The following is a 13,766-nucleotide window of genomic DNA, read 5'->3' on the forward strand; positions in this document are numbered from 1 at the left end:
GGAGGTAATCTTGAGTTGAGATGCCTTTGTAAGAGTAATCCCTGAGGGATTCCATGGAAACTTGTCTCAGACCTGTTGGGTCTTTACTTTATGCCTAGATAATCTCCCTCATTGCAGTGAATCCAAGCATAATTAGGTATTCTATAAAAATGTTAATATTGCCATGTATAAATACATTAGGTTATTTTTTTTAAAACTGTGACCCAAATAAGAAATGAGAATTTATTACAACCTCTATCCCAGATAATTTATATTTACTTCAGATCCTTTTCTTCCATGTGCTTAATTTCTTTTTTTCACTATGTATCATTAAAATTTCACTCCTATCTCCCTTTTTATAGTTGCTTGTCTCCATTACTGCAGTGTTTGCAAGTCCTGCTCTAAATCACATATAGACAGAATTTTCCAGATCTTCTAATTTTTCCTTCATTTTCACTCAAGTACATTTTTTGTCATTAAGACTCTTTCTTCACTTTTCTCTTCATAGAAGTAACTTCCCAAGTCATCGCACCTTTCTGAAGGCTGGCATGTCTCTGAAATGTTTGTTCTTTCTTGTCTGCTTTAGTTAGAATAATCTTAAAATGGCAGTTTCATCATGTCTCTACTGAACTAAAAAACCTAAAATAAAAACAGTGGCACAGATGTGTTTGTTACCTGCCTGACATTAAATCCCAGTTCCACCACTCACTGGCTGTGTGATCTCTGACAAATTTCTTAAGCTCTCTCAATCATTGCCTTCAGGTCTCCCTCTTACAAAGTGGACATTATGAAGATTAAATCAAAAGATGTTGGTAATATCCTTTAAAAAGAACCTGACACATAATAAGCAAGTGCTCAGTCAATTTTAGCTACTTGTCATTTTTTATTCTATTTTACTACTGTAACAAGCTAGTGATTCTTATTGGTCAGCCATTTCAGATCAAACTCAGAATTTTTGTTTTAGCCTTTATAAAAATGAGATCACCGAAAAAAGAGTGGTGGGCCCATGATTACTATGTTATAGAATTCTGATGAAAATAATAAGAGATATAAACTAGGTTAAAGTATCATAATCTAGAAAGCACAAAGCAAATACTAGTCTTTGACAGTTAGTAAATGCAAAAATTAGAAGACATCCTGAAACTAAGCTCATAAATCAAATAAACCACAGTTGGAGCTGGGATCTCAAGTAGCAATAACAGAAGCAAGAGCTTAGGGTATCACTAACCCAGAGATTGGAACTGAGGAAATCTCAGTGCCAGCCCTAAGAGAAAAGAGTTTAAAAGGCCACTGAATGAAATGAGGTGTAACAACAGCATTTGTTAAATGATTTCTCAGTGCCCACAATGTGCTAAGTGTTTGACTTGTATTTTCTCATTCTCATAAAACACACTGAGCTTGATAACATTCTATTCATTTTGTAAATGAGAACGCTGAAATACAAAAACATTAAGTAATTATTTGCCCAAGGTCATGCAGACACAGATTTGAACTCAATCTGATTCAAGTACTCAATGTTCTCTGCTACTTAAGATATTTCCCCAATGGAATTCAGTGCATATTACTGATTATGGTTGAGAGACATCCTAAAGGAAAAAATCTCTCATAATGTTTTTAGATCCAGCAGTTCCAAATTTAGTTAGCTTTTTTTAGCTTCTACCTGCTCTTTGTGAAACAATAAAAATCTGTTATCACAATTGAGCATAGTTTTAGAAACCATAAATACCAACAAGAAAAAATTTTTGCTAGAATTGAGTTTCAATGTGACTTCAGCCTAACCAATTATACTAAAGGAATTTAAATGCTGTGTTTGTATTAACTCATATGATCCTCCCAACAGTCCTATGAGATGGGATTAGTCCCAATTTTACTGATGAGCTCCCACTCACCGAGTAATCAGTTGTGCAAGATCATATAGTAATAGCTCCTGAAGGCAGAGCCAGGACCTAGCTATGCCGTCTCAGTATAGATGCTGTACTCTTAACCCACTGGGTTATTCAGAACTGGGTTCCAGATAGACTTGGCCCTTCCATAGTCCATAAATTACAGTTAAGATCCCCAGGAATCTAGAGTCAGGTTCAAATCTCAAATATTTTTACTAGGTCCTAGTAAGTCTTCCTTTGCCTTCCCCCTTTTCGAAGCCTTTCCCACCCCAGCTACATGAAGTGCATTATCAGAACAGTCATTTATTTGTTCATACAGAACTGAGATACAGGCCAGAGGCTCAGGGGCGGAAAGAGGCCTCACCAGAGACAGTGGGGAGCAGATCAGGCAGATCTACGAAGTACACTGCTGAGGGGAACAGTGGGCGGGCCAGGAGAGGTCTGCCACGCCATGTGGTCACCTCCAGGGCAGGTGGGAATTGAACTCATGCGGAAGTGGCCTTAGCCTCTCAGTGCTGTGCTCTAACCCGCTGCGCCACCAGGGAGGGCCCATGTAGCTGTTCTTATCCTCACAATATCCACTTTTGAAAACCATTTTCCAGTCAAGCCTCATAAACTTTTAGCCTGTGGGAACTTGGACTTACCACTGTGGAGGTAGCAATCTTGTTCCCAAACCTGACTATACTCTCAGTACCTTGCTGCCTTCAATTCTGCAAACAATTACATTGTGTAAGGATCTGTAGCATGTCACTTTTTTATTTTTGAAAAAATAAACACTTAATCCTTTCTAGACAACGCTGTCTCTTTGCAGAAAAAAATCTAGGTTCTTTTTTTCCCTAGTTTGCTGTAAGATTTTTATATTTTATAGAATTTTACATAGGCTATGCTTCAATTTTCTTTACATTAGATCTCCCATTTGTGGTATCTGCAAATGTTTTCATTTTATCCTACAACCTGAGTCATTGCCTACTTCTCAGATTTGACTGATGAATTCAGTGGTTAAATTTTTCTTTTCTCTGATTTACAGCTTATGGTTGCAGAAAAGAATGGAACAATCCGGTTTTATGATCTTTTGGCCCAACAGGCTATTTTATCTCTTGAATCAGAACAGATGCCATTAATGTCAGCACACTGGTGCTTAAAAAACACCTTCAAGGTTGGAGCTGTCGCAGGGAATGATTGGTTAATTTGGGATATTACTCGATCCAGGTACTTCGTTACTGTATTTGTCTATTACTTTCCAAAATATCACCCACTGTTCCTAAATGACCCATTGAACCATCCTGGAATTATACCTGGGCTTTACTAGAGCAAAAACAAACCTTTCCTGTAGAAAGACAAGGGTAGTTTTTATATATAATAACATAGATGGGTACCCTTACATTGACGATTCAGAGTGTAACCCAGAAAGAATACTGCAAAGGAGGATTTGATCTGAGAAATGCCTTTTTATATTAAAAGAAGAAAAATACTGACCCTGCTGAATGATGGCATTCTGTAGTGGTTGTAAGTCATATTTATGTCATTACTGTGTTCCATCTATTTTGTTAAGGTTTAAGTACAGAGATGTTTTGTCGTTTAAGGAGAAAATTCCCTTTTAAACTTTAAGTCCTTTTACTGAGTTTAACAATCAATAAAATGCAAAATATTATTTTTTAGTTACCCTCAAGATAAGAGGCCAGTCCACACAGACCGAGCCTACTTATTCAGGTAATACACCATTTTTGTTGCAGTCACAATTTGATGTTTTGGGTTTGATTTCTTAGCTCATGATGTGCCAACAACTAAAATACTTTTCCTATCCTTTCCTTTGCACTAGGTTTAGTTTACTGATTGTTGGGCTGTCTTAAATAAGTATTTGCCTTTGTCTTTTGGTCTCAGCAAGGCAGTGATTTGCTTTCCATTATTTTCTTTTAGTTAACATGAAACACAAAACATGTTACTGCTGCACCAATCCCATTCCAATAATTTGGAACATACACTTGTTTATGTTTCCTGCTGATGAAGATGTTACTGTTGGTAGGCATGTGTTTATGCATATAATTGACACTGTTTTAATGTGTTTACTTAATGCTTTAAACGAGAACATAATACATGATATATAGATCTGCAATTTTTTTCCACTTCAGTTAACATAATTGTCTTTATTGTTGTTCATTCCGTTTTTTGCAATTGTAGAATACAGTCGTTAGATGGCTTTCAGCTTCAAGTAACAAGAAAACTTACAAAAAAGACTTAAGCCAGTAGAACATTTATTATATGTCGTATTTCATTAAATTTAAAATGGTTTCAGTAAAAATATAGTAGAACATGGGGACATCATTATCTATGTACTATTAAGAAAAAAGTATACTCAACTAAATGTATGAGCTCCATAGATTACATCCTGATTTCAGAAATAAGAGCAATATACATTTAAATTCTGGCAACCATGGTACTTTAAAGGAACCTGTAGAAAGGCTATCAGGGTTGCTCAAGTACTCATCCATGTTGTCAAGAATTTAGGCCTTGCCTTCTGCCGTCCTCAGTGGCATGACTTGGGATTTGCTTCTTCATAGTCACAAGGTGACCGCCAGAGTTCCAGGCATGATAGCCTCATAGCATATTGTCCAAAGTAAAAAAGAGTTAGAAGTTGCTCTCATTGTCTTAAACCAATTGGGTCTTTTCCCTGCAGTCAGACACATTGAACCAGAATACAATAGGAAAGGGCAGAATGGTTGTTGGACAAGCACTTGTATCTGCTACACATAAAAAAAATTAACTAGAATTTAGTCATTATATTTGCCAAAGAATTTTTTCTTTTATCTCCCCACTGCACATCTTAAATTCTAATCATGTCCCTGTAGCTTCATTAGCAATTGTATTCATCAGTAAGTACATTGGATTCCAATGTCAAGGATGCCTTGAAGCTTAAACATTTAAATATCTAAATATTCTAGTGTTTGTATCATACTGAAGAACTTAAACATATGAATTTATCACTAACTTGAAGTATTTTATGTCTTTCTGATACCAGATCTGTGTCTCCTACTGCATTGTACTACCACTTTCTTTATAAAAATGCACTGTGCTGACTAACCTGGTATGACTTTGAACCTTAATAGTGGACATGAGAAGCACTTAAGAAATATAGAGTGAGAAATTATTTGCAGCCAACTTTCCTGGGATTCCCAGGACCATATTAACAAATTTGGAGTTATAAAATTATTGCTTTTGTGCAAGAAGGAATAATCTGTTTAAAAAAACTGACAGTTACTTATAAGATGATATATTTATCGTCTTTTCTTAGGTGGTCCTCAATTAATGAAAACTTGTTTGCGACTACTGGATATCCTGGCAAAATGGCAAGCCAGTTTCAGATTCATCATTTAGGACATCCTCAGGTAATATGGAGTTGTTTATGCTATATATTTTTTTTAATATGTGTTTTCTACTTTTCTAGTCAGAGCCCCCAAATTTGTAATGTCTTTTACCTGCGTGAGTTGTGAAGAAAAGGCATTTCTTCATGTGTAAAATCATCAGTGGTGTAACACTTTTTGCCTGGGCTCATATAAGAAGTATTACATTTCTTTTTTATATATATCCTCCACCATTTAAATATATATATTACTTTTGTTTGTTTGGTTGGTTGATTCACACTGCAGAAAATTTGTGTCTGGATGTCCCAGTTTAATTTATAGACTATTGTATCCATCATTCCAGCCAGTTGCAAGCAATCATGTGCATTTCACCTGTGAGGGAACTTATTTATGACAAAGCTATGTAACCAAAGATAATTTGTCAAGGCAGTTCTTATTTTTGAAATATTTTTTATTCTTTAACTGAAAATTCATTGAGCTTCTTTAACTCTTCACATACTTTATAGCCCATCCTCACTGGTTCCGTAGCTGTTGGATCTGGCCTCTCCTGGCATAGGACTCTACCACTGTGTGTAATTGGAGGTGATCACAAGCTCTTGTTTTGGGTGACTGAAATGTAAAGTAAACTCACTGTTACCTTGGATCCATAAACATATTTTTAGGACATATTTTGGACAATTTCTTATTTTTACTTATTTTTATATCAAATATACTGTAAGTTCTAGAAATGTCTGGATTGTTTTGTTAAATAAAATATTGATATCTTGAAATATTAGCTTCTGACTCTTTTCTGTATGTGTGTGTGTGTGTGTATATATATATAGAGAGAGAGAGAGAGAGAGAGAGAGTTTTGAGGGGGTGTTGTGTATTAGTCATTTTGAGGTCACAGTTCAGCTCCAGAGGGGAGATGATTAGGGAAATATTTCATCACCGACTATTCAAAGTGCATCCTACCTTCTGTTCTTTAAAAATGTACTTTTTCCTAATTCTCAACATTTATAAAAGGTGAAAAAGCTCTCCCTCAGTTAATCTGGAAGTGGTTGAATGTATATACATTTTTTTAACAATATGTATGTATGGGGCATCCTGACTTCTTCCAGAATTATAAAGGATTATCCTTCAATTCAATATAAAAAATGATTTGCAGTTTCTTAAAAATGTGACTGATTATACTACTCAACCACATTTACTATATGCATGTTCCTTTTGATTGAGCATCTCAGTACTCATAGAACTCTTAGAATCTGTATAGTATAAAGGTTATCTTAAAAATATTTTTGAGATGTTCCAAAGAAAAGGAAAAATACTGGTTGGTTTCTCTCATAGCAGGAATATAACGGAACAGGCGAGAAAATAATGATGATGAACAGCTATATACCAGAGACATTTTGTGGGGGTGGAGTGGGGAATGAGATCAGAAACAGTGGAGGGAGGGAAATGCCCTGGATTAAGGTGATGGGAAGCCCAAGAGGATTGCAACTGAGATGGAAAAATGCACAAAATGATGTAAAGATAAACTATTATATTTTAAAAAATTAACCAAAAAAAATTTTTTCTGAGTTGCTACCTAGTAGCAATAGTTTTCATCCTCTCAAATACTAAAATCATCATTGTGTGAAGCATCCATATCATATCATGACATAGAATGATGTAATTAGAAGAGTATAAGATTATGGTTCTGCATATCAGTAAGAGATGAAGTTAAATAAATCTCTACAAAGTCTCTGTTCCCATAAGTTAATACTATATCTGAAGCTGAATTTCCTCGGGGAAGATTTTAATAGAAATCATTCTCACGGAGTTACTGTAAGAATTAAATTAAGGCGAATGAAAATACCTAGTTTTTAAGTCTGCCACACAAGTCAAGGATTTGTAGGTATTTATTTAGAGATGTCTGTCTCATTTTGGAGAACTTAGAGCTTAATAATGCCAATAGATATTTTTTATTCAAGTATTCTATTCGTAAGAGGCCTTATAAGAATCTTGTAGAGTCAAGAAAACTATCTTTAAAAGGAAATGTTGGTAGTTAAAGAATTCAGTAAAATTTTATGATTAGGTAGATGTTTGCTATAAATTGGTATATTTTCATCTGGTATAAATACAGATGAAAAATTACATTAACAATTATTTTCTGGTTACATACTTAATATAGTGAAATAAAATTACCGTATAATATAATTTCCTTTATCTTTCTTATGTAGATTTTGAACTTAACAAAAAAAGGGCAAAAGGCAAGTTTGATGTGGTTACCTTCAACAACAGTCTTTGTGATGAGAGACTGTTTTATTTCTCAATGTGTGACCAGGTCAAAGAATTTCTTTTCAGGATGTATCCAAAGAAGTGAGGTCATCATCCTTTGGGTCACTATATTTGACAATTGTTTAATACTCAAAAAAGTTGACTAGGAATTCAGTGGGTTATGGTTAGGGAATGAAGATTAGAAGATATGTTGGGCTGTGATGTTGGGCTATCTAGGAAGTAGTGTCTCTGAAATATGGGTTTCCTAAAATATAAAAGTTTTCTGATGAAATTAACCAATAGCACTGCTCTCTGTCAAGGAGAAGCCAATTCATGATGACTGTATATTTTTAATTATGCCAGAGGGACAAGTGTATCCTCAACAAAAGAAAAGGGTGATTCTACTTATAAATTAATATGGTAGTTACAAGATAAGAAAATCACAAGCAATGAGTGGGAGTTCTTTACCTCTTACTTTCAGTAGTGTACATGTTATTTTGAATAAGTATTGAGAACTCTAACCTTTTCTGTCTTTAGATCTAACAGACTATGGGACTATTTCCACCTTCTACTCTATTAGGAAATTTAGTGTGTTCAGTTACTTTCTTGTAATTATTTATCCTTACGTTTAAATTAGACTGAGACAAGAGGGGATGTTTAAACTATAATTCATTGTTGGTCCTCACTTTTAATTCTTGATAAATAACATGAGATCTGGTTGTGTGGTGTGTGTGTGTACCAGCTAAGTTTTAGGTTTTTTGTGTTTGTTTATAACTATGTCTAAGAGGGTTTTTCTTCTGTTGAAATTAAGTTTTCTTCAGGATTGCTTCACTTACAAACATTGTGGGAAAACCAAAAAAAAAAGTTGTATTTATGTTCTAAAACTTGTATTTTTTAAGACTGTTGAAGGAAAAGTCAGGGTATCACAAATCTGCAAGATGTCAGAACTAAATCCTACTTTTTCAAAATGATGGAATCATAAGTCTGATTTTATTTTTATGATCTGGCTTGTACATTGTGAATATTTAGTGCCTTTCCATGCCAAAACACAAAATCGCACACCCATGTACGCCAATTTGTTTCTTACTTTGGTAATTTGTTTCTACATATTGACACTGACCTAGAAATGTTCCTGTTACTGTTTTAAATCTCATGTCAGTGGAGAAAAAATTGAAATCTGGTTTACACATTTGTGTCTGGCTTTTTGTAATTGTCCAAAATCTGACATTATCCCAGAAATGCTGATTGGGAAGTTATGAGACAGTGTTGTGCCCAACTTAACTTCTGAGGAGAAAAAAAAAGTTGTTGCTCCAGATTAGACTCTCTGTTTTTCTGCAGCTCAAATTAAACTCAGTTTAACCCAGGTTTCTACCATCCTTAGTTCTGAGTGCAAATAAAATCTGCAAAGTAAAAAAAAAAAAAATGACCATTTGGTAGTCCTTTTCTACATATTCCTCATGAGACCTGGTCAAGTCTTCAAAAGTAGCGGTCTGTTCCCTTATGTCTTCATCAAGCTGTTGGTATGTTCAGTAAAAGGAACAGGAGAGAACACTGTTTCTTTAACACCTTGCTGTTTCAAAAACATTTATTTTAGCAGGAATTGGAAAAGAATTTCAAAACAGCTAACATTTGTTTCTAATTATACATTTAAAGAAATATGCCCTTCAAACATAGGTAGAATTTCTTGTATTACTAACATGACTTTAATTTATAGAAGCTGTTTATTAACTAAACACAACAGAGTAATTAGGCTATCAGCTTTAAGGATTTCATTTCTCCAAAGGAAAGATGTATACACATTTGATGACATATTCTTTACTCCAACCTCAACAGTTTCTTTTGCATGCATGGACACAGTCTTCATGGGAAATCAAAGGTATTAAGTCACTTTCTGACCTTTTCAGCTGTTCTTTGAACTACCTTAGTAAAAACAATCACTGCCCTTATGTAGCTTCAAGTTACATTTGTCTGGAAATTTCTTTGCAATCAGTTTATTGCGATTTAACTCATTATCTTTGTTATGTAGTTGTTCGCCTTCTCAACTCATTTTTAACAGAACACTCTACCTTGGGACTTACAACACTTATATAAGCTTTTAAAATCCTTATGAACAATAATAAGTAATAGGGGAGGGAACCAGGTTTCTCAACCTTTGCAGTTTGAGTAATTCAATGTAGATTTACAGATGTATGAAATGGGCATTTCTACCAATTGCATTTGTAGTGCTGTATTGAGTTAACAAATGCCTTTCTTTTCCTTTTGTGGCAAAAGACAATAAATGCTGCTGGTATCTTTCTTTCTTATGATGGTTAAAAACAAAACTTTGATCTTGCTTATAAACACAGCTGTTGTCCCATCACTAAGCCAAAATCAGACAAGATTAGACTTTGGCCAAAATTAAGGTTACTCTTTGCAACCACCTCAAATTAAAGCTTTCTTAATACTGTTTTAGGAAGTCTCTATTGTTGAGACAGTGTATAAAATTAAAAGGCCCCAGACAACTAACCCCTAAGATAAGCCACAGGCAATTAGTGACAAGTTATACCACCATTTAAAGAAGGAGGTTATAAACAGCTAGTTCATTTAGCCTCATTTTTACTAAATTATCACTGTAAGAAAAGACTTTCTTAGTTGACAATAAGTTTAAATCAGACCAAATGTAAATTAACTATTTTTTAATAATATAGTTTATTTTTACATCATTTTATGATGCCTTTTTCCATCTCAGTTGTACTCCCTGTGGGCTCCCCATCACCAAACCACCCTGTGCCATCACCATAGTCAGTTCACTTCCCTCCCCCCCACTGTTTTTGATCCCATTCCCACTCCACCCCCATAAAATGTATCTGGTGTATAGCTGTTCATTATTATTATTATTTTCTTGCCTGGTCCTTTATACTCCTGCTCTGAGTAAAATCATCTGGTATTTTTCCTTCTCTTTCTGGCTTATCTCGCTAAGCATGATCTTTTCCAGCTCCATCCATGTTGCCGCAAAAGGCATGTGTTTCTTTTTTTTTGGTTGCTGAGTAATATTCCTTTGTGTATATGTACCACATCTTTTTAATCCATTCATCTACTTTTGGGCATTTGGGTTGTTTCCATGTCGTTCCAATTGTAAATAAAGCAGCAATAAACATGGGGGTAAAGGTGTATTTTTGAATCAGTGTTTTTGTGTCTTTTGGGTAGATACCTAGGAGTGGGATTGCTGGGTCATATGGAAGCTCCATATTACCAATTTGAGGAACCTCCAAACAGTTTTCCATAGTGGTTATACTAGGTTGCATTCCCACCAGCAGAGCAGGAGAGTTCGTTTTTCTACACATCCTCGCCAACATTTGTTGTTGCTAGTTGTTTGAAGATGTGCCATTCTCACTGGGGTGAGGTGGGATCTCATTGTGGTTTTAATTGTCATCTCCCTTATTACGATTGATGAACATTTTTTCATATGCTTGTTGGCCATCTGCATTTCCTCTTTGGAGAAGTGTCTTTTTAGCTCTTCTGCCTATTTTTTGATGGAGTTGTTTATTTTTGAGTTTCATCAGTTCTTTGTATATCTTTGTGATCAATCCTTTATTGCTAGTTTTGTATGAGAAATTTTTTTCCCAATTAGTGACTGTCTGTTTGTTTTTTGTAATGTCTCTTTTGCTGTACAGGAGCTCTTTAACTTAATGTAGTCCCATCTATTTATCTTTTCCTTCACTATCTTGGGTGCTGTATCATCAAAGATGTTACTGAAGTGTCTTGTAGTGTTTCACCCATCTTCTCTTCCAGGTATTTTATGGTTTCCATTCTTATGTCTAGGTCTTTAATCCACTTCTAGTTGATTTTTGTGTATGGTGTGAGGTAGTGATCTAGTTTCATTTTTTTGCATGTAGCTTCTCAGTTTTCCCATCACCATTTGTTGAACAAGTAAGTTAACTTTTTAAAGAACATTTTGCATTAATGTTTATTTGGTTAATTACTGATTCTCCCACTAATACTAATAAAAATAAAGTGCTTCTCACAGGTAGACATATTTTATTGTAATTATTATATAACTCATTTTGGTTTCCAGTCTACTGAAAATATTTTTTTTAAGTCTTAGACTCTGAAGTTTTAAATACTTTGCCAAATGTTCTGGATAGCTGATTCTCTGAGAGTCGGATACCAGTTCCTCAAGCTATGTTATGAGCGGCTAATAGTGTCTTTCTACCCAAATTTCCTGTACCAAGTGTAGCATCTCTGGAAATATCCCTTTGGTTGAAATCCATAAAGCTCCAGTAAGTTTTCCCTGGAACTTGTTTTTGAGCAATTACAGGACCTAGTCATATATAAGTGACATATATATCTCACCCCACCTTGGGGTGAGATAAGCTACAGAATCATTAAGTCACAGATACATTAAACCTCTGGCCATGGCAGTTACGGAATTCTGTTGGTGTTTTTAACCTATTTGTTCTCCCCATAATTCTACTTTGCTGCCACAGTTGCTAAAATGTGTTGACATATGTACATAATCTCTCCAAAACCATAGTCATTGCTTCACAACCTATTAGTGACAACAATAATAGGAAATTCTGCAAGCACTTTTCAATATTCATGTTATCAAAATCCTTTTTCCTTTGAAGCTGTTGTCTCTCAGGGTCCTAAGAAAATACTGACAGTCCCAAAATCAGTTCTAGCAGATGTTGAATCCAAGTGGCCAGTTAGCTGCCTCTTCTTCCCACAAACACCACTAACTGTAAAAGGAATAAGCCTGCAAATGAACCTTTACCGCTCATTCAAAGAGAGTGACTTTTGAAGATCTCATTCAGAAGTCTTGAGAGGATTAAAATTTCACAGATATATCAAGGTAAGCCTGTCTTCTTGATAACTGTTATGTGACCCAAGGTTCAGCTATGGAATTCAGATGAAAAGCAGAATCCTTTAACCATTTCTTTCTTTGTGATATGCAAGAGATAAGATGTTTAATAAGTAGACTAATAGCCTGGAGAATAAAAGGGAGCAAAATACTATCTTTGAATGAAAATGTGGAAATTTAAGATGGACTTTCCATTAGAAATCACCCATTTGCATTTAACATGCCTGTTTTAATTCTCAACAATTTTTGTTCAGCATATATGAACTATCCAACCACAATCATCTGGGGTTCCTCAAAAAAAAATTATTAAAAAGGTCTCATACAGAAATTATTGTAGGCCACTTTCCTAGGGTGAATGGCTCACACTTTCTGGATCAGCAATTTTTAAGGGGCAATACAGAAAGTTCTAATATGACCATTTTGTACTCTAGAAAAAGCTACAGGAAGAAATGTTGACGTTGAACTTCCAGAGTAGTGTTAAGAGATTTTATGTGGTTCAAAATAACATGTCAGCATTAGGAAATTCAGGTACTGAGTCACTGAAACAGCCAGAGGAAGTTAATTAGAGGCAGCTGATAATAGCTTCTTTCACTACTTTAAAAAATAATAAATGGAAAGGAGCATTCTACAGAGAAGTTTTAGTGAATTCATGTACTTTCATGCTATAAAAATGATAATAGTTTCACCCCTAAATCTCTGCCCAGCTAACTCTAATATAGTTCCTGCTTAAAAGCTAACTTCTCTGATTTTCTCAGAGGATTTAGAGGCAACTTTTATCTCTGGCACATTGCAGCTTGTGTGGATGTGTCTACCCTGAGCTATAACCTCCTGGAAGGTGGACTCTGTTCTCTGCTACTGGACATCTTGTTGGGCCCATGGCAGAGAGCTGCAACTCTTGATGATTTGTATACTGCAGTCACAAACTGAACCAAGTTCTTCAAATCCCAATGCAAAGTTCTTTCTGTGTTTCTGTGGTGCCTTTTTCTTTATCTAGTGGGTATCATCTCCAGTGGTTGTTTTTTTTGTTTGTTTGTTTGTTTTTGTTTTTTTGCCTCTTCTGTAGCACTTGACATTTTATTTCATGTTTTAAAGTCCTTTGGAAACAAATTCTCCCTCTCCAGAGGCAAATGGCTTAGCGGAACTCAATCATCATAGTCCTCACAGGATCTAGCCGACCATCTGGACCTTAGGATACAACGTAAACTTTTTGATTAACAAATGATTTAGGAATGAGATACGGGGTGGGCATTAGAAGGGATGACCTTAAACGGTCGCAATTGTTTACTCTTTATTTGTTAAGATAGGATCAATAGAACCACCGCTTTACTCCAGCCGCTATACCCGGGAAGGACGTCACAATTCGGAACTCGAACTACCAATCCCAGAATGCCGTGCGACGGGGACGTAGACTTCCGCCAGGAAGGGGCTAGGGGCGGGGACTTGGGGAGGCGTTTCAACACTATTACC

General features: G+C 35.3%; 1 protein-coding gene across 2 annotated transcripts in view; it reads left to right on the plus strand.

Moving 5' to 3' along the window:
• The window catches only part of NUP37 (nucleoporin 37kDa), a 33,850-nt gene extending 27,868 nt beyond the window's left edge, over positions 1-5,982 (plus strand). For both annotated transcript variants that reach the window (XM_012735051.1, XM_004675751.2), the window contains exons 7-10: positions 2,890-3,071; positions 3,522-3,572; positions 5,152-5,245; positions 5,728-5,982. In XM_012735051.1, coding sequence (XP_012590505.1) covers positions 2,890-3,071; positions 3,522-3,572; positions 5,152-5,245; positions 5,728-5,841 — 441 coding nt within the window. In that variant the 3' untranslated portion in view covers positions 5,842-5,982. The remainder of the gene's footprint in view (positions 1-2,889; positions 3,072-3,521; positions 3,573-5,151; positions 5,246-5,727) is intronic.
• The last annotated feature ends 7,784 nt before the right edge of the window (positions 5,983-13,766 follow it).

The sequence above is a fragment of the Condylura cristata genome, unplaced genomic scaffold (genome assembly GCF_000260355.1).
Source record: "Condylura cristata isolate star-nosed mole 26May11 unplaced genomic scaffold, ConCri1.0 scaffold00004, whole genome shotgun sequence".
In the NCBI taxonomy this organism is placed as follows: Eukaryota; Metazoa; Chordata; class Mammalia; order Eulipotyphla; family Talpidae; genus Condylura; species Condylura cristata.